The 21,963-nt window shown below is 35.7% G+C and overlaps 1 protein-coding gene across 7 annotated transcripts in view; it reads right to left on the reverse strand.

Annotated features, from left to right (window-relative positions):
• The window catches only part of LOC114156180 (CUB and sushi domain-containing protein 3-like), a 404,435-nt gene that overhangs the window by 161,480 nt on the left and 220,992 nt on the right, over positions 1-21,963 (reverse strand). For all 7 annotated transcript variants that reach the window (XM_028036459.1, XM_028036460.1, XM_028036458.1 and 4 more), the window contains exon 6: positions 16,460-16,572. In XM_028036459.1, coding sequence (XP_027892260.1) covers positions 16,460-16,572 — 113 coding nt within the window. The remainder of the gene's footprint in view (positions 1-16,459; positions 16,573-21,963) is intronic.

Below are 21,963 nucleotides of genomic sequence, written 5' to 3' on the forward strand. Positions count from 1 at the left end.
TCCTGAATAAAAATAATTAGAACTTTTTTTTTAGTTAAAGCTGCAGTATGTAACTTTTATAAAAAATGTCTTTTTACATATTTGTTGAAATAGTCAGTGTGTCGTGACAGCATGGTAAGAGACAAGAAAACTGAAAATATTAACCTCCTCCACTTTCCCCCAGTGCTAACTATAAACAACCAATTAGAACCAGGAGGCAGGTCTCTGATTAGTGGTTTTCAGTTCGGAGTATGCATTTCTTCAGACTGCAACAGTAGCAGAGGGAGGAAGTAGAGGACATTAATCTTTGTATAAAGTTTGTATAAATACGCTTTAAAGCATATTTGACTGACATTTACATTTGTTTTTGGTATATTTACATATAAAAAAAAATTCAGAAAGGATTTTTCACAGCACTCTGAGACCTCTAATGATATCCAGCTACATGTGTTTTAACATATAACATGGGGCAACTATGCAAATTCCAGTCTGTGAAATAAAGATCCTTAGTTTTCAAAAAAATCTAATCTGGTCTCATTTTCATGGATCCAATTTCATTTATTGTCTTGTCTTGTATGCCAGACATTACATCCTTATTCATTTTCGTCAGTAACCAGTGCTGCTCCATTTGCTTAGTTGGTTTTCACTGAGCATAAATATTACCAGTCAGAAGTCAAACAGAGCCTTGAAAAGTGACATTTGAAGTGATGTATGAGAGGAATATCAGTACTCTGTCAAATGAAGGGAACTCTACTTGACTGATCGTAAAAAGTGTTGTTTTATCTTTCATAAATCACATGGTTATCATCTTGTGGCCTTTTTGCCTTTTGATTTGACATGGTACAGAGGGTACTTTTAAGTAAAATTGGATCCCCATACATCATCTTAATTGTACAAAGCAGGACTCAAAATGTACTTTTTGCGTCTTTTCCACAAAAAGTACATTGTGTATTTACAAAAAGACTAAAATAAGTGAACAAATGCATGCTAGAAAGGGATTATCAGAAATCATGTATCATCTTTGACATCTCAACATTCTGATGCTATTGTTCCCATAATGAACCACTAACTTGGATATGTCATCACCTATGCGCACATATTTTTTAGCTTTTTGGGTATATATTTAAAATTTTCCAACCATTTAAATATTTAAAGGGTGAGTATTATAAACTTCACTTTTTTGAGCTTTATATCATCCTCTAATGTTATCCCCTCATCAAAAACAGACTTGCATTTTTGCTTTGATTCTCTCATGCACGTTTGAAGAATCCTTGAATCTCCCCCAGCAGCCATTCATGGATTCCTAAATTCTTGCTCTCAAAAAGTGCCGCTTATTTCCACAAAGCTCCTCCTTGGAGCTCCAGTCTCCGAGGAGAAGCAATTAGCAAACACCTGGTGAAACTGAGAGTCTGCTGAGCTTATCATACAAACTATTCCTCAGTCCAGCGCTCCTAAGAACGGTTAACAGCATAATGAGAAAAATTGTTGCGATGATCGGCTGAAGGCGGAGTGTTGGAAACAGTAGAAGTCTCTTTAAGAGGCAGAGGCCCAATTTTAAGGCGTCAAATTATGAAGTCAAATTTCCTTTAAGTTATGTTTGATATATACAGTATATTTACTGAAGGTAACATAGTTACTTGGTTGTGCAAAGTAGCACTCTGTGCCTGGAAAACACACAATGCCCCATTAAATTCTCAGTGAGTATGATCCAGCATGTCATGTACCACAGCTGCTCATTGCAGAAAAATATGACTAAAAAGACCCTAACTTCACAGCAATCCACCCACCTACACAAAGAATGAACTTTATCATCCCTGACACCACAGTCACAACTATTAAAGCAGAAAGATGTTTGATAACTGATAAACTGACTGCTGTCTCTAGGAATGCATCTCATTTCCCGCATTTAAAAAGAGTAATTCACGTAGCACACATTTATATTAATATTTTCTGACCAATTCATAAACATTATTTGTTATACAAGTGTTTATGTATATGCGCATTTCAATTTTTTCCCAATTAGGCAAAAATGATAAAAATCGTAGGCACAAAAATACATAACTTTTAACATTTGGTGCAAGGTTCATGATTTGTTTAGTTTAAAATATATTCCAGTCGTTAAAAAAATAATAATTTTGTGTAACTTTTTAGTGGTGAAGACTGAACTTCAAGTAACATAAATTAAAATTTAGTGAGATAAAAAAACAAAATTTTTGTCCATTAGTAAGATCTACTATATGTATGCCAGAGGGCAGAAAAAGTTAAATTTGTTGTTGGTGGCATAAATTTATTCTCTGCATCAAACATTTTTAATATGCATCATAAAGCCTGTCCTATATGTAAATATGCATCAAAGTTAAATGTGACCTGGTTAATATTCTAGCCTACATGCAGAAACACTAATGCAAACAGATGGAAGGGCAGATGCATTTAAGTAAGCTACGTTTATGAGCTGAAATTCTGAATATTTAACACAACTATATTTAGTTACAGAATAAGTGCTCACATAGAGTTCAGCAGTATTCAGAAAGCCACTAAAACAAATAAAGAAACACACTTCTGCTTATTTTACTGGACGCTATGCTGTCTGCTTTTTCCTTGCTATAGATTAGTCAAATTAGTTTTCAATCTAGGGTGTCAAATACTGCCAAATTTGTTGGGGTACTTTGGTATCTCGGAGAGGCCCGAAGTATCCTCTGACATAAGAACAACTGATGCACTCTCAACCATCTTGTTCCCATTTTCTTGACCATAACATGTTAGTCCTTTTAGTTTGGCTTAGTGAGTTTAATTTTAGAGAACTCAGTTATACTAGAAGGTAATAATAAGTATAAGGTGTTAAAGAATGCAACCACTTGGGGAGAGCAGCACTGTAGAAGTTATCCATGTTTGATTAGCAGCTTGTAAGGGCCAATCAATGCCCCTTCAACACCACTCTTTGTACAGTATCAGACAACATGGATGTAGTCAACATTGCTCATTCCATATTACTCTAATAAATTATAATTTCAGTGAGAACATGTCTCAAGTTTAAATAATGGAAGCCAGTTGTGGTACAAATGCAAGCCTCTACAATAATTTAAGGTAGAAAAAGCACAGTTTATGGATTTATGAGCTCATGTGATCCTGTTGAGGCCTGCAGTATCTTTGTACTCAGTTTGACTAATGGTTCATAAGTTAGGGCTGACATGGAAAAGGGCTTGGGGATTTATTTACCCAGAATCCAAATTTTATATCCTGCATGAGCTAAACGTTTTCTTTCTTTCATAGCCGTAATTATCTGCTGCACTGGGCAATTTAAGTTGTATGCACTTGATCATGAGTGGATTTGAGACACAACAAGGGCCTTAAAGGAATGAAATGCACAATCGACAATATCCAATATGTCAACCTCCTCAAGGGTTATGCTGTTCCACTGCTTGAATTGAATAATGTTTGCATAGCCTTGGTTGTCTGGTGTTTCTTTTTTACCGACTGAATTATTTCTTCTAATAGCGCTGGCTGACTAATATTGCAGTCAGTTGTTCATTAAGAGCCAATCACGGCCCTGCAGAGACAGAAACTCATGAATAGGTAATGAAGAAAGATGACGGAGGGATGTGATTGGTAGGTTCTGCCAAAGGGAAGAAAACAGATTCTTCATACCTGACACATGCAAAGACAATGGCGAAACACACACACACCCACGCACAAACACAGTAGACTGACACATCAACAAACAGATTCATCAACTTATAATGTATGCATGCACTGAGAAGTGCTCAGAGAGAAGACAAACAAGGTTAAACCTATACAGATGTTTGAATTTTGATATGTGAGTCAGTACATACAGTACATCCCACTCACATTATGTAGACACAATAAAATTAGCCAGAAAGATGGTAATAATACTGGGTTTACAATAAAAAGTGGCTTCCATGAGAAAATTTTGCATTGCTGCTTTATGTTTTATATTTCTGTTTCACTGCAGCACAATTTATACAAAGAGACCCAAAGAGAACTGCACCTCAGGTAAAGGCCAGAGGCAAAAAAGCTGGTGTTCTTCAGACAGATCACAAAGGTTTTTACATCAACAACAAAAATAAAATGTTTCTAATGCATTTAATATAACCAACAGTGTTTATGTCTGCATCCCATGTTTGAAAATGAGGTAACAAAACCACAAACTTAAGACATACTATCTGTGTGATCTGTAAAAAATACCTTCGCAGTCCCCTTTATTAGGTATCCGTTATAATGCTTGCTAATACAAAGTGAATTCAAGTTTAATCAGTCGCATATTACTAAATGACCACCAGCAAACAAAAGGGCAAACTGCACATGACCTAATGGTCATAGCTTAACATGTGTTTGTAACTGCAGATAAAATTGATAATCCAATTCAACAGAGTTTTGTTTCTGATTGAATTGATAAAAGAACCTTACAAAATCACTTAATTTGCTATTGTTTGTGCTTAATTGTTCTTGTTTTGCGTTTTAAAATCAATCAATCAATCAATCAAATTTTATTTGTATAGCACATTTCAGCAGCAAGGCATTTCAAAGTGCTTTACATCATTACAAACACAGAAACACAATGCAACATAGAATCAAAAACAAAGCATTAAGTCAAGTTCCATCAATAAATTTGTAATTGATTACATTTCAAATACAATTCTAAACAGGTGGGTTTTTAGTTGAGATTTAAAAGAAGTCAGTGTTTCAGCTGTTTTACAGTTTTCTGGAAGTTTGTTCCAAATTTGTGGTGCATAGATGCTGAAAGCTGCTTCTCCTCGTTTGGTTCTGGTTCTGGGGATGCAGAGCAGACCAGAACCGGAAGACCTGAGAGGTCTGGAAGGTTGATACAACAACAGCAGATCTTTAATGTATTGTGGTGCTAAGCCGTTCAGTGATTTATAAACTAACAACAGTATTTTAAAGTCTATTCTTTAAAAAAAATACATTTTAGAATTAGATTACAGACCTCACTGGAATGCAGCAATGAGGAACATGCCGCAATATTTTCAAAATGCTGATGTCAGTTAAAAAAAATGCTTTCTAAACTTTTTTAAATGCTGAAACCTCTTATTGATTTTGAACTGCTATATTGAATTTTAACAAGAAAACCACCAAAAGGTCAAAGAAAGAAGCTACTTTGTCCCTTTTCTTTGTTGGAGATGGTCCAGTCCTGTTTCATATTTTGAGATTTTATTTATTACTGTATTTCTGTAACTGAAAGGAATAGTATTGCCTAAAGTTTATCATCTAATTTGGTTTTGACTTCTACAGCATCATAGTTTACGCAGAGGTACTCCTAATAAGGTGACTCCTTTCTTCAACACTATACCTCGACCTCTGCATGTTACATGTGACTTAACACAATGAGTCATCTGTATAACATGAGGAATCTACTTTTTGCAATGCGCTAATAATATAATGGTAATATAATACCAATCTTGGAAATTGGTGCAGTATTCTTAATTCTGAAATCCTAATCTTTACTATAGCAACAACCGTTTGTAATATTGTGGCCACGTAACGTGATGCATGTCTCCCACTGTCTACGAACCATTTTTCTATAGGTCATCTGGAGCATATTCTTTTACATTTTAGTATATTTTGTCCCTGGATTAAGTATAAATAGTCATTACTAAAGACGTTAAACGTGTGTGTTTTTGCTTTGCTTTGTTTACTTTGCTTACAATTATCAACTTTCTAATCTTTTAGCCTATTTAACAAGTTTATAAAACTTGGATTTCAATGAGGCTACACATATTTTTGTTTTTTTCAAGAGTGTTTTCAAGTAAACTGTCAATTTTCACAGTGTTCCAACTAAAAAGTGTACACTTAAAGCCCTTTTTAACAGCCATTCAACTGTGTGAATAGTTTGTTGACTGTACTGTCAAATGAATATTGGATCTGTGATAAACAGCGCCTGGTAACGCAACGAACATACAGCATTTGATGGTTGACGTAGGCGGCAAAATCCACTTTACCTTTGTTTTTAATATCGGCTGCATATTTTCCTTAAAACACAAAAGGCCTTTTCCATTTATTCTTTGTAATACCCATCTAAGTAGTGCGCCTCTAAATAACAAACTTAGCTTTACCTGAGAAACAAACCTGTGAGAGTGGCACAGACTTTATTCTCAACTACAAGTTGTTTGTTGGGTTCCATTGTTGTCAGTGTTGTGCTTGGAAATGGACCTTGTTGGAGAACTGTGGACTGAACAGTATTTTTGGATAAAACACTTATGTCGAGCTCATCTCATTCTAACATCATTTAACAGTGTTTTTTATCAGGAGTGAAGAAAAGATGTACAATGCCTTTTTGCAGGGACAAGTGTAGACATTTTTAAGTAGTTAAGAGATACAAAGTTTCAGTTAAGTGTATGTGTGTGTACTCGTCTAGCTGTCTTATTTAGGACCATTTCTGGTGTGTTCACTGACCTTGTGAAGACCGATGGGTATAAAAGGGAGCAGAGGCCAGTCCTTTCTAAGAAGAGGCTATATAATTGAGGGTCTATATGATTGCCAGAAATTGCTTTGCTGAGCAAATAGGAGATGGAAAAATAGGAATGTTTTTATTTCGGTTTTAAAAATAAAAATATTTCTTTCCAATCAATCCAAAATACATATAAAAATGTACATTGAGAGCTATTTAGACACTAAATTTGTTAAGATTTTTTCTCTGCTGAGTAGTTTAACAGACCATGTAAATCTTGCAGTCTTCTGTGAGCTAATACTGTAACAATAGGATACAACTGGAACTTATACTGCCACATTTACTATATGTTACACTGAAAGAAGATTTAAAAAAGGTAAAGCATTTCTTGTATCCTACAGTTATTACACCACTCAACATAGCTGAAAACCTGAGATACTTCTTTCATTGCTATAAACATACTCAACACACGTATAATCCAAATACATAATTTGCAGAAGTAGAAAAAAACAATTACACTTCAATTCTTAACAGTTCAATCTGATTAGCTGTGTCAGCAAGAATGCCTCTAGGTGTCAAGCTGTAATTACCGTTTGAACGTTCACTCAGGAAGGCAATTATCCCAGTGCTTTGATCTCAACATATGGAGATCCCAACTCAGTTATTATTTGATGGTTTATGATGAATTCTATTTTAGGTTAGATTAGTTCATGTTAAGAAAAAACTGCAGGGATTCAGTGTTTTTTCTTACAAAAACACACTCCATGTGGCAGATTTACGATCCATCCATCCTTTCATTCATTTATCCACACATCGTCTACCACTTGAAAATCCCAAGACTGTCCTCTCCCCAGCAACTTCTTCCAGCCCCTCTGGGGGACTCCAAGGCATTCCCAAGCCAGCTGTGAAACGTGATCTCTTCTGCAACTACTGGGTTTGCCCTGAGGCTTCCTCCCAGTGAGACATTTCCAAAAGACCTCCCTAGTAAGTCAATCAAAGGGCATCTTCACCAGATGCCCAGACTTTCTCAACCGGCTCCTTTATGGTGACAAATTTTTCCATTTAACTTTTCTTGATTAGATTTATAATACATTTTAAAACAATTTGATGGGACGGTAAAAATAAATACCCTGAAAAAAGCAAGAATCATATGGCGCCCTTTTCCAGTTATTCCCACTGGTGGTAAATGTATGTACAGAAATCTTATAAAAACTTAATTTTATACCAAGCGCATTACACAGAATAATTACTGTGTAGAAGTATTCCGAAGTGGAAAAATAAAAAGAAAATATTTGTTTATAGCAAAATCTCTAGCACCATAAATATTAGCAATCCTTTTTCTAAAACGAGTGTAACAGAATCACACTTTATACTTATCTGTTTCTTTTTAAGTTGCTTACAGCTTAGAAAAACTCGAAAGTAGTGATCCACATAGTTCTGTTTTTCTGTGATCCAAAAGGTAATTTCTCTTTGCTACTCTTTGGCTAGTAAAAGTATTACAGTGGGAGACTTTTAGATGCTTCATTCTAATCTATGGATGTTCTAATGTCAACTGAGCTGAATCTTTCTACGCATATTTTCCCTGCGCTACAAATTAATGTTTACATAACTAAATATAACAAAGCTTTCATTAAACACAGTGACAGAAACTTACTGGCTATGATTGTCTTTAGCTCTTGACATGAAAGTGATGTGCAGTAACAAAATTAATGTCATCTTAGCTCAAATATTTTACTGACAAAAAAAATACAAAATAAAATATACAATTAATGAGAAAGAAAAGCAGGATTAAACATAGGTTTACATCAGCTGAAATTATATTTGATTTAATTTTGATTTGCTTTTTCTAAAATCATAAGAATGGCTGCCAGATGTATTGTGAATAAAAAGTGAATGGTTGAAATAAAAGTGATTTTGCCCTTTGAGAAAAACACACCATCTCTGTGGGTTGGGGGAGATATTTGAATTAAAATGGTTAATTCCCTCAATTTAGGTCTATCAACAAAATGCCTATGGCATGTCTTAAAATCCTGGCAGCAGGAAATATTTTGAAGCATCAATTAAGCATTTAAATGACAATTAAAAATAATTGGTAGATTTGCTTTAGCTGTGCACAAGAGCTGCAGGCTTTTATTTACCAAACGGACTAGTTCGGGAGCGAGGCTCCTGTCCTGTGTCCAAGAACCGTGAATGCAACGCAGCCTCCGCTCAAATGAGAAAATGCGTGCACACAGAAATGCAGCTCTTTTCCCTTCTAAACTGGCCAACAGAAACCTTTTATATCAGCAGGACATTATAAATTCTTTAACATTAATATTTAGCCAAACCATCTTGCCAAATGACTTGTCCTTTTAAACCCCCCATTGCTCTCTGGCTGTCTGTCTCTCTTCTCAAGGCCTATTAATCATTTCTCCCTACTGTTTTACCTCCTCCTTAGTTTTCCTTTAATCTGCTGTTTTCTTGTTGCAGTGCTTTGTTTTTGCCTCGCTAACCCCACTGCCCTTTTCTCCACAAACTTGGACATAAATCATTGTGAGATTATTATTAATTCAGAACTTTATAATTCGGGCTGCAACAGAAGCAGGGGGATTTCTAGTTATTTATTTATTTTATTATGAGCCAAATTGCCCAACCTCAAACACAGGCAAGCACACGCCTGCACAACAACATAGAAGGAAAACAGTCTGGCAGGACCTGGAGCCAAATGTGACCCTCCGAGGTCTCATAGCAATGTCTTATACACTTAACCAACCCTGCCAAGGCAGATTTGTTCATTTAGAGACAAATTTGGAGTTGTTTTAATGTATTCTTCTCCATGAATATTTACTAACCCTTTGTACCCTGCTGAGGGACCGCAGCATCTCAGATAGGAAAGTGGAAGAATGTGGTGGACCAGACCATATGGCTTACTGGGTGGAACTAACCCCAAGTAGCACTAAGAAATTACTATAATATTTTTTAATCAAGTGAAGTTAGTCAACAAGGACTACTCTGTTTACGGATAAAAATTTTAATCAAAGCAGCAGTTCATGATTAAGCTTCTAACCGGCGGCTTTCTGCTGCAAGAGAATATAAAAGAGTCAAAATACTTCATTTACATAACTTTGTTCTTTTACTTTTACACATTCTATTGAGTTACAACCACACAGTGTAAAGTGTTTTGTTCATATTTTTTGTGATAGGTTTGGGATTGTGAAGGTTTGGGATACCTTCACAATCCCAAACCATTCAGCTGTAGCTCTGGATGTATGTTTAAGTTTAGTTCCGTGCTGGAAGTGAACTTCTATCCTGGTGTCAAGTTCGCAGAGTAATGTTGCCAGCACCATCTTTCATGGTGCAGATTGCTTGCTCAGAGTGATGTGCAATGTTAGATTGTTTGTTTTTTTAAATTAATGCTGTCCTGGTCCAGCCTGTCAGACAGTCACCTTTTTAGGTTTGCATTTGTGCTGAAATTGTTCCATTTTCAGTTGATAGAATGAACTGAGAGATGTTGAAAGCCTGGGATTGTTTTTCCATAACCTAAAACCTCTGATCAAAGTTTGTCCTGATCTGTCTCACGTGTCCCTTAGTCTGGATAATCCTGTTTGTTACCTAATATTCTCTAACAAAACTATGCAGTCATGATAGTCTTGATAGAGAATTACACCCAGGCGAACTCTTTACAAATCAGATAATTTTGAAAGCCATGTCTAGATTTTTTCCACTTCAGCTGTACACAGTTTTCTGCTGCTTTAAAAAAAAAAAAAACTAGTAAAATACATCAAAGTTTGTAGTTGTAATGTGAGAAAGTTTTTTTTAAGGTACTGCTGTATAAATCTGAATGGGTTAGAGAATTACAGAGCAACTTCTGATCCAGTAACCTTTTGAACCACCCACTGTGCATTTCCTCTAACGCGTATTAACTAACAAAGTAATGAAGATGACTGACAGCTGACAGGAAGCAGCTAATCAATCATAAGCCTGTTAAAGCTCCTCTAATTGATCAACTAACTTTTTCCCACTGACACCACTCATTAACATGCTGATTAACCTTTTAAAGTACTTAAGATCATTAAAACAAATTAGGGGCAAATCTCAAAGGGAGTGGCCAGGTTGTCAGTCAATCAATCAGATGATATGTCTGAAGGACGGCATGAAAAGAGGGCCCAGAGTTACTGAAGAAAATTCATAGGAATAGATGATAAAATGGAGGAATAAGAATGAAAATGTACCCTCTTTTTTTAAGAGGTTATGTATCTTTATTAGTAATACCTTCATTATTGTTAAGAGTTTTGTTTTTTTTGTTTTTTTCCCTTTTATACGGCCTGCATGAATTGAATGAGAAACAAGCTGTGTTAGCATGATAGAGAGGAAAGAGCAATGTTTTTTTCTGAAGTTTACATGCTCTCCTCTGAGCAAGTATTTATGTATGTAGTTTGGGCACTCCGGTTTCCTGTTCAAATTTTTCTTATGAGTAAAACTGTAAATGGTAAATGGCTTGTGCTTAGCACTTCTTCTAGCCTAAGCTAAGCTACATTGTAGCCACCTGGGGCAGACTGACAGAAGCGAGGCTGCCATACAACCGGCCACTGCTGCCTCTGACTGCCACCACCAGCAAACAAGGCAGGTGAAGTGTCTGCTCAAGGACATGACTGAGATCAATGGAGCTTTGGATTCAAACCGGCTACCCACCACTTATGCCCGGTTGACACAGCAAGACTTTTATGCAGATTTTTACCCAGATCTTCCCATTCTGACAGTTTTCACACTCTGGTTATTGTGATGGCTCTAAAGATAATCTTAAGAGATATTCCTGCTCTACTCCTTTAACCAATGGATCATATCATATTTAATCATTTCATATTGCTTTTTTTTTTTATTTCAAAAATAGGCCATTGCTGCTTCCTTGGCAACCTTGTTTATTTACGCTGAACTAACGTCTGATTTCAAGAGGTGTCGCTAGATTTTCCTTCTGAATGTTTGTGAGTGAAAACTGTTTGTGTGTGTTGTGTTGTCTTTGCTGTTTGGCTGTGCACCACACACATGTCGGACCAAACCAGTTAAATCAGATTTTTCTTTTATTGTAGTGTGTGGGATCTCTCAGGTTCTGAAAATCAATTGATAATTTCCAAATCTTGCTGTGTGAACCAGGCTTTACAAGTCAAATTCCTACCTCTTGAGCTTCTGTCACCATAAAAGTGTGTGTGCATTGTGACTTGCCTTGTGACAAACATCCACATCTTATTTTTTGCTTAAATACCATTTGGAACGTGATTCCTCCTGCCTACATAGCGACCTCTGAGGATTTGGAACAAGCTGAGGAAATATTTTTTTCTCTTTGTCACCTTATCTATAACTTCTGTGTGGATAGCAGAAAGTAATATTGATTTGTTTGCTTGTTTAGTTTAAAGATGTCACAGAAGAAAAATATAACATTCACATATGTAAGTGAATAAACTAATAATTGTAATGACAATTGATAAACAGAAGGTCAGACTTTGAAGTTTAGATAACTGAATATAAGCACAAATTGTTTACACTTGATGGTCGAATCTATGTCTGCAATGTAATGAAGATATACAGCTTTAAGTAAATAGAATACCAACATCACCTCTCTATGCATCTTGTACTTCGGCAAACTCAGCAGTATCAAAGGCTAAGCCAGGACATCAAGGACTTTTTGGACATGGCAAAAAATCTGCAATACAGAAATGTAGTATATTCTCATATGTGGAACTTCTATATAATATATGAGAATGCTATGCAAATGTTGCAGCAATGACCCAATGTAATAGAGAGGATGGACAGATTCAAGACTGCTCAGTCTTGAGCAGTCTTCACTTACAAGACAGAATGTTTATAACAAGGTTTCACAAATGTGTTTTATCTTTTCATGATTAAACTCCTTTAAAAAGTGTCATCACATACACCAACAAGATGGAAGATATGAAAGTGCTCTACAGCAACTTCAGAATAAACTGAAAGCTAATTATTGTTATTTTGACGATATCACTTTCATTCACCCTTATGACTAAATTGAAATCATGAACATGTCAGATTTTAGGTTTATTAGGACTTTTAAATTCAACCAGGTGGCGACAGTCATAGGAGTCCATCCTGTAACCAATGGCTTGTCGGTTCGAATTCCTGCTCTGTCTGTGTCAGTTACTGTGTCCTTGGGCAAGACACTTTGCCTGTTGTGCCTGCTGGTAAAGTGTCTTGCAGAGGCAAAAGGTGCAAGAGGTGCTGCCATGCATCAGTGGCATGAAGTAGCTACTAGTGGCACTTAATAGCTACTACATGTGGCAAATCCAGTTTGCCACCATCAGCATGTGAATGTATTCATGAATGAGTGAATGACTGAAAGTAAAGTGCTTTAGGGTCCTCTGGATTAAATAAAGCACTATCCAAGTACAGGCCATTCATAATGTGCTCTCTTTTACCTTCAGTTGAAGGCTCAACTTTCTTCCCCATCATAACCTGGACAAATCCAGACAGAACTCATTTTTTCAAAAACACTAGTCTCTTCAGAACCCAATATATTTGAAATTTTTATTAAAATTTGCTATTTTCATATAAAGATCGGTCTTTGAGATTACTTATGACATCTACTTGTGTCATTTTTTCTATTGAAAAATGTCTGATGTTTTTTTATCTTACCAGAACTTCTTGTAAAAACTGGTTACTAATGATCTAAAGTGCAGATAAGATGTCAGATGTGTTCACCTGTCCTTAAAACGGTAGTCACACTAATTTATCACGATCTGATTGAATCTTTTAAAATTAGCAAAAGGGACTGCACTCCAAATTTGTCAGGCACTAAAGGATGTATTGCTAAACTTATTGAATGAGACGCTTAAGATTTCGTCGTGCATTTACTGATTGGAGTTGTTTAGTCGTAAAAGTGTAATCATCAATCAAATTATGTTGCAATATTATCATGGTGTACACATCATTACAATAAGACCAGTGAAATGGGATTAAACTGACCCAATAAATTAGGTTTATTCTAAAACATGTTGCAAAGCTCTGTTTTTAGATTTATGTGTAAAATCAATACTTTTTAAATGGCACCAGGATAGTGATGGGAAATTTGGCTCTTTTCAGAGAGTGAGCTCTTGTGGCATGGCTCCCAGAAAAGAGCTGGCTCTTTTGACTCCCAGCAGCTCTTAATTTATTATCATCTGTACCCTCATATTTTAACTTAACATGAATGTTTTGTATGTTACCAAATCTTGTTGCCTTAAAATTGCCTAATTTTACATTTTTCCTGCTATTACGAAAGCAGGCTTTTTTTATTTTTGTTTAACATTTAAATCAAAGTTTTAATTTTTGCTGAATACAAAAACTCACCGCTATCTACTGACTGAGAGGATGGACAGATTCACCAACTAACTTTTGTATCTGTCCCCCTCTCTGTTTTCACAAAATGGTATGATCCCATATCCTCACTTGTGATTGGCCACAAAGGCAACATGCTACCAATCAAAACAAAGTTCTCCCATGAGCAGGGCAGAGCCACTGAGAATGAGAACTGAACAAAATGGGAAAAAAATAGAAAGCCAGCTTTTACTCAATGGGAGTTGACTCTTCTGATTCAGTATTTGTGCATGACTAATTATCAAAAATCTCATAAAATATTTAGACATAAAGGTAGGCTTAAAGTAGGTATTTAAAGTTTAACTATGTATTTGAAGAACACAAAAAATACAGCCATCTAAATTTCAATAAAAAAGCATGCTTTCAACCAGACTAGTACAGTGTAAAAACAAATATTACAAACAAATATTACATCAAGTCAGCCTTAAAAGATACAAAGCTGTCCTTTCATAGGCACTACCAAACATTCAGCAAGCTGTTCTGATTTTACTGAAATTAGACTTTAAATTGGTAAAATCACACTCTACTCTGAATAAAAGGGAAAAAAAATCACCTTGTTTGAGGTCAGACATTAGAAATTAAGCACTGCTGTAAAGTGCACACCACTTAACATGAAAACTAGAATTGGGATGAACTATACCACTATAACAAATTAGAGGTCAGTCATGGAACCAATATTAGAATTAGATTTTATTTCACATTTTGACTGAACACAGCATTTTCTTCTTATTATAATTTATTATTATTATAGTAATTATAGTTTCTTGTGGATTCTCTCTCCCTTTGCTGCCTCTGCAAGACTCAGTTAAAATCTTGATTGGCACAGATTTTTTTTTTCTTCACAGAAGTCCTCCCAGTGGTCAATTTGAAACCAGGGCAACATGTAGTGAGGTATCATCTGGGGTCATTTGCAACTTAATAAGCCCATCATAACCACAGGCTGGAAAATTATGCAGAGTTAATATAAAATAACCACTGAATTAATTGAAGTTTCAGTTACTGTAATTGGTTTAATTGACCAGAGATCTGTTAGAAACAAGTGATGAATGCAAATAAGAATATAACGTTTCCTCAAGATGACTTTTTCATCTAAATGTTCTATGCAAATGCTCCTACTAAATGTGAGGAACTGCTTAAAACAGCACACCGTACAAGTTTTCATGAAAAGCGCCCTGCAAAATGTTAAAGGTTTTGGATATTGTTTCACAACCCAACCCTCCTTTACAATAGTGCTGCCATGCCTCCCTCTTCAAACAAAAAACATTGAAATGTTAAATAATTTTACATTTATTTGCTACTTTGGAATGCTCATTCCCACAAAAATACAAAAAGAACACTCATTTTTGTTTGCCACGTTAAAAATGATGAAAAAGTTCAAAGGGTGTGATTGCTTCTGCATTACAAGTGTTTTGCGCAGCATTCAGGATTGAGTTGGCTCCTGTCAGTCTCCTCACTTGCTCATTTCTACTTCAAAAGCTGGTTACTCACGTACCAAATTTTCATGTCAGAGAAGATTAGGAGGGAGAACGTGACTTATGCTTGTGAGAAGACTAATATAAGCCCAAAGACATTAAGATGCTGGCAGAAGCCTTTAGAAATGAGCAAAAGACTATAATTACTGTTTCAGAGAGAGAGAGCTATCTAAAAATACACTGGTGGGTAAGTAAAGGGGTGCTAGGAAGACAGGCGCTCACATTGCATCATTAATTGTAAATGAAATCAGTTTATTTAAATGTTGTCCTGACATTTAAAAAAAATTGCAGGACAATAGACCATGGAAAAGCTGGCATGGAGAGTTAAAATAAATGTAAGTGGAGTGAGTGAAGGTATGAGGTGTGTCTCAGTGGAACGCAGTGAGATTCAGGTCAATGAATATATCTTTACGTTGTGTCTGCTGACCTGCAGGTCGAGTTTTGAAAGCCTATTAGAAAAAAATACAGGGTTGCAGTTTATAAATAACTTAAGAAAACCTCATGCCAGGGACTAAGCTTTCATTACCAGACCACATTTCACCTTCTTTACCCTACTTTCCATCACTTTCTCATAATATATAATTCTGCATTTTAATCACACCATGTGTGCTGCAGGTGCACTGCATGCCTCAGGCTAAGACAATAGCAATTTCTGAGTGACCTATAACGCTGCACGGATTTAAGAGGTGATTGGAGACTGAAATGAAAAGCTGGAAAATTAAGAAGGGGAATGAAAACAACAAGTGAAGTGTAAATAAAAACACTATCTGTTCCAGCCGTTCCGCAGAGCACAAATTCACCTCTCATTATCGCTGTTGGGAGACATGGCTGTTGCCAAATAAATTTCCAACTGCTTTCAACGTTTAGGGGCTGCATCAAAGAAAAGTAAAACTGTGTGCTTATGAGCATTTACCCAGGAGAAAACAAAAAGCTAACTATTTAAAACAAGGACAGAGAGGGAAGCAGAGAGATGAAAACAGGGAGAAAAGTGTTGTTGAGACAAAATGACTGGGTTCAAGAAGTGTGATTAAGTGGAGTTATTTGGAGAACTGAATTTCAAACAGAAACCAAACAAAACGGGAAAAGGAAACAAAACAAAAACCTTCTAAAAGTAAATTAAAAACCAAAAATAAAAGCTATTCATAAGCAGAGCGCTGTTAGCCGCAGTTAACCACCATGAGCATACTGTGTGCGGGTGCATTGAAATGATTTCGTCTGATCTTACCTTGATAATGTGCACTGAAACCTCGGTAACGGTGGTTGCTATCGGTCACAAAATGCAGTCGGAGCCAGTTCTTGCTGCTAACGATTGGAGAGGGGACGTTACTTCCCGACAACCTGAGGAAGACCAAAAAAATTTACTTATAAAATGAAACACACACACATTCCTACACAGGTAGGCAATAATTTTTAATCTAATCAGTTGTTTAATATCATTAAAAGACCCTAGGATACTTTAAGTTACAGAGTAACTTAAAAAGAATAGCAAGAAGAATAGTTGGCACCAAAACAAAAGAAACAACAAATGGCAAACAATAAGAACTAAATACCAATTTAGAACTACAGAGGCAGAGCAATAAACTAACCAATAAGTTGAAGACACATTAAACATAAAATTGAATTCACACATCCATCCCAGCAATATTTGTTTTGCCATCAATTGTCAATGCAAAAACTGAGGTGGCTTAGTTTATGCTTCATTCAGTATTTTTCAAACCACCTGAAGCATCAGGGAAGGTAAAAGTAAGTTTTCTTCCTTTCTTTCTTCACCACAATCCTCTTTCTGACTTTGCTTTCTATGTATCTTTTCATGTAGGCACTTCTCCCTGTTACACTGTATTATTCATGTTTACAGCACTTCTTTCATTTTCCGCCAGGACATTATTACTCAGAGCACAATGTATGAATATTCAATTTGCTCCAATATTAAAACGGGAGTAAAACCATAAATCTACACAAAGCTCGTGAATGTGACATTTAAAAATTTAACAATGTGCTCAGAAAGCATTTAACAACCCTAAGCTACAATATGAAGGTATAATCAGAAAATTGTTCCTTGGAGTAGCTGAAGGAAAGTTTAGTCTGAAAAGGTAGACATTCAGTACCTCCAGACCTGGGGGGGGCTTCTTTTGAAATGCACCCACCGCAACGGCATTAGTCTCATGTATGAATGTTCATAAAGTAGAAAATAAGACCATGGCACCTTTCCAACTACTTGTATGGATAATTAAAGTCTACAATGAAGCAAAGCTATTACTTTAGTGAAAACATGAGCAGAGACGCTACCTGGTGTCTCATGAATCGCTCCCATGTGAACCATTTGTAATGCATTATTAAACCATCCATCTATGCTGATGGCTTCTGTCTCCAACTGTTAAGTGCTCTACAAAGATATCTGCTATAAAATCATGTCATTGAAACCCAGAGGTATAGATTATTTTCAGAACTGCTGTATTTTTTAGGTGTTGTTGGTGTTCAATCAATTGATTCTAATGTAATGCGCAGGGTGTGAGGTTGCAATGTTTATTTTCAAGTATCTGACTGGAGAACTTTGTAGAAAAGTTGCATTTTTTGTGAAAATCTATATAGATGCATATATATATATAACTTGTCTGAAACAGTATTATGAGAAGCATTACTCAGCATTACTGTAACTGTGATATTTGGGAACAAGGAGAATATTTATTTTAAACATGCTACCCTATGAAATTAGCTATAAATTCATATATAGCTAATTTCACGTAAGAGCAAAAAAAACACTGCCCAGTCAAAAGGGAAAAAAGTCACATGGATTTAAGAAAATAGGTTCAAGCCTCCTATTGGATAATTACTGCAAAGGTGACTATTGTTCATCTGGGGACACGTTATTTAACCCCACCTGAAACAATGAGTAGCTTCTCATTATTAAAAGCCCTGTCAAAAGTCACTCCCCATGGTCACTAAGAAATGCATTTGCATTTCCAAGCGTCAAAAATAGAAACCAGCTAAGGAGATTGCAAAAGCTACTAAAATTGGGTTAAGAATTGTCAGACGTATTACTAAAAACAGGAGGGAAACTGGAGGACCATCAAGGAAGAAAAAACAATCCTGAATGATTGTCATCAACAAATACTTAAACGTCTGCTGAAATCAAATATTAAAAAACCAACAGTAGAACTCAGAGTTTAATAGTGAAACTCGGAGCATTTCCACACACACAACTTTAATGTAACTTTGGGACTGAACAGCTGTGTAGCCATTAGAAAACCACTAATTAGTGAGACTAACCAGAAAAAACTACTCTAATTCGCAAGAAAGCATAGAGATTGGACTCTGGAGGAACAGAAGACGGTCTTTTGATCTGATGAGTCTAGAAGTACCCTGTTCCAGAGTGATAGGCACATCATCAGGGTAAGAAGAGAGGCATATGAAGGGATGCACACTGGCTACTACGCAAGCCGTAGGGAGCAGTGCTATGATCTGGGTTCGATCATCAACAAATGTGGGCAAACACTGATGTCAGCCAACTACCAAAATGTACTGAATGATCAAGATATTCCATCAGTGGATTTTTCTCCTCCATGATGGTGTTCACTCGAAGAAGACAATGCCAGGAATTAACGGGCTGAAATTGTAAAAAAGACATAATTTTTACACACAGTCTCAACCTAAACCCAATTGAGAATCTTTGGGTTGTGATACAGAGGGAGTGCACAGCGACCGGACTCTCTCATAATCAACACAATATCTTGGGAAAAAATTCATGAAATACCAGCTAGAAAAAAACCCAACTTGTGACATTACAGAAGCTTACCAAAACAAGATGTAATTAAAAGTAAAGGAAGCTTAACACAATATTACAGAGTGACCTTTATGTTGGTGGCAAAATTTTTATTGTTTTCATTCAACCAAGAAGTATGTTTCTGAAGAACAAAGTTGATTCTTGTTCTGAAATATCAAACTTCAGGAAAGAAAATCAAGTGAAAAACTCCTGGAACTTAGTGGCAGTAATAAAATAACGAAATAAAAATCCACTGTTTGAAGAACTGATGAATTGAACAACTACAACCGTTTTGAAAAGAAAAATCTTTTCTCAGACCTCTGAGAGAGCGAACAGATTTGTCAGTTTTTGCAGAGTATGTACTCACTTTGAAAATGAATCACAAAACCAAAAATGTATCTCTGAAAATAAACAATGAATGAACAACTTTTTTTATGACAATATCTTTAAGTACTGGTTTTGTGTCTGTTTCTTTGAAAAGTTCAATGGGAAACTCTTTCTAGGACCTAACGATGGTTTAAAGGTTAAACATGAGTCTGCACTACTGACTAATGTACTTTTTGCTGTTTTTAAATGTGTTTGCTACCTCCTGCATTTCATTCAGGGCTACAATTATTGACGGTAGAATGGATTAAAGCAAAATACTAAGAGTGAGAGAGTCAGTTTTCTGTGTGTATATCTTGAGGACAGGAAGAGCCAGTGGAGAATTGCCAGAAGGAGCAAGAGAACATCACTGATTAAATACACTACTAAAAGAGTATCTCTTCCTCTCTCCATTCCTGTGTCCACCACCTTGCCATCCATCCATCCTATACAGCAAAAATACAAGGGAAAAGGAGGAAGAAAATAAAGCGGCATGGGCTGAAAAGGGGGTTGGAGTAGGTATAGATCAATGAAGCTTAGACAGTGAGATACAGAAGGAGAAAGCTATATGAGGTTAGGAGGAGAGGGAAAATCAGGCAAACGATGACCGAGGTACATTACTTTGTCTGCCTTCTATTTAATTATTCATCTCAGTACCCAAGAACTGTAAAACAGAATCACACAAAACAAAAGGTGGCAGCTGATCCCAGCGTGGGTAATTTATAAATAGGAGATTAGAAAACATATTTAAGTTTAAATATTAATTTCCAACCACACCAAACACTTGACAATAAATATTATATAACATTAGCATTAGGAGCAGTGAACGTTTTGTGTTTGTTTTTCTTTCCCTCTGCTCCAAATTATCTTGAATTTATGACTGTTCACACAGAGGCATTTCTCTACAGGGACTTAAAATGCAAACCATAAGATCACAGTAGTGTTTATGCTTTACATTGTTTCGCAAGAGGGTAGTGGAAGGGTATGGGGCTTTAATCCAGTCCAATGTATGTGCATGAGCTATATTGTTTACCTAGCTTAGCTTGTAAAAACCTTATTGGCACTGCAATTCATTTTGACCTGGTTTGGTCCTTTCCAATGTATTCCTTTTGTGATAGATGTCCATAAATTTACAAATTTTAAGCAATTATATAATCACAGCTGCACTCAGGCAGAAGAAGCCCTTTCTCATTAAATGCTGCTAACAAACGTTATTAAAATGACCAATAGAAAACCTTCAAATGGTGCATAAAATGCATTCCACTGCTCCTCCTATTGGGAAAATACAATACAATGATCAACATTTAATCAAGCCTACAGTCTTGGTGACCGCAGTGAAGTTAGTTTCAAGTTGGATATTCGATATTCGAGCTCCGCGGAGTAAGCGGCGTTTAGCTCAAGGTTGATCCGATTTATGAACGTTACTGTCGGCCAGCGGTTCTCTATCGCTCCCGGCCGCAGCGCCCGAAGGTTCACTTAGGGACTATCAACAAATTACCGAACCAAACATTCCTATCAAAGAAATGTTAATAAATGCCTTGAATTGTAACCAACTAACTAATTGTCATTGCTAATTCATGCTTTTACATGAGCCAAAATAGCATCTATAAAATTTTAAAGTCATATACAATATTTTCAATAATTTTAATATTAAATAATATAATGTTTTCTTCAATAGCTTCCAGGTCATGTGACCTAATGACTCTAAATCACTTTGAAACAATTACAATAGTCTCTATAGATGAGGCACAGACATTTGATTTCCATTTTTAGCCATTTTCCATTTTTTATTAATTTTTTTTGTCAAAAATGAGGGTTTTTCTTCAATAGCTTCCAGGTCATGTGACCTAATGACTCAAAATCACTTTGAAATAATTATAATAGTCTCTATAGATAAGGCACAGTCATTTGTTTTCCATTTTTGATTAATTTTCCATTTTTTATTAATTTTTTACGTCAAAATTGAGGGTTTTTCTTCAATAGCTTCCAGGTCATGTGACCTACTGACTCAAAATCACTTTGAAATAATTATAATAGTCTCTATAGATAAGGCACAGTTATTTGTTTTCCATTTTTGATTAATTTTCCATTTTTTATTAATTTTTTACGTCAAAATTGAGGGTTTTTATTCAATAGCTTCCAGGTCATGTGACCTACTGACTCAAAATCACTTTGAAATAATTATAATAGTCTCTATAGATAAGGCACAGTCATTTGTTTTCCATTTTTGATTAATTTTCCATTTTTTATTAATTTTTTACGTCAAAATTGAGGGTTTTTATTCAATAGCTTCCAGGTCATGTGACCTAATGACTCAAAATCACTTTGAAATAATTATAATAGTCTCTATAGATGAGGCACAGTCATTTGTTTTCCATTTTTGATTAATTTTCCATTTTTTATTAATTTTTTACGTCAAAATTGACTAAAATTTACTTTTAGTAAGAAGAACATCCCTAAACCATTTGACAGCGAAATCTCTTTTATTGTGAAACGGCTTGGTTCGGTGACACACCGTAAAAAAGAATGGAGATTCAGACCAGCAAAATACTTAAAAAGAGGTAAGATAGCCAAAGCTGTAGCAGATGGTGTCAGTAAATACTACT

Source organism: Xiphophorus couchianus, chromosome 13, assembly GCF_001444195.1.
Source record: "Xiphophorus couchianus chromosome 13, X_couchianus-1.0, whole genome shotgun sequence".
NCBI classification, from domain to species: Eukaryota; Metazoa; Chordata; class Actinopteri; order Cyprinodontiformes; family Poeciliidae; genus Xiphophorus; species Xiphophorus couchianus.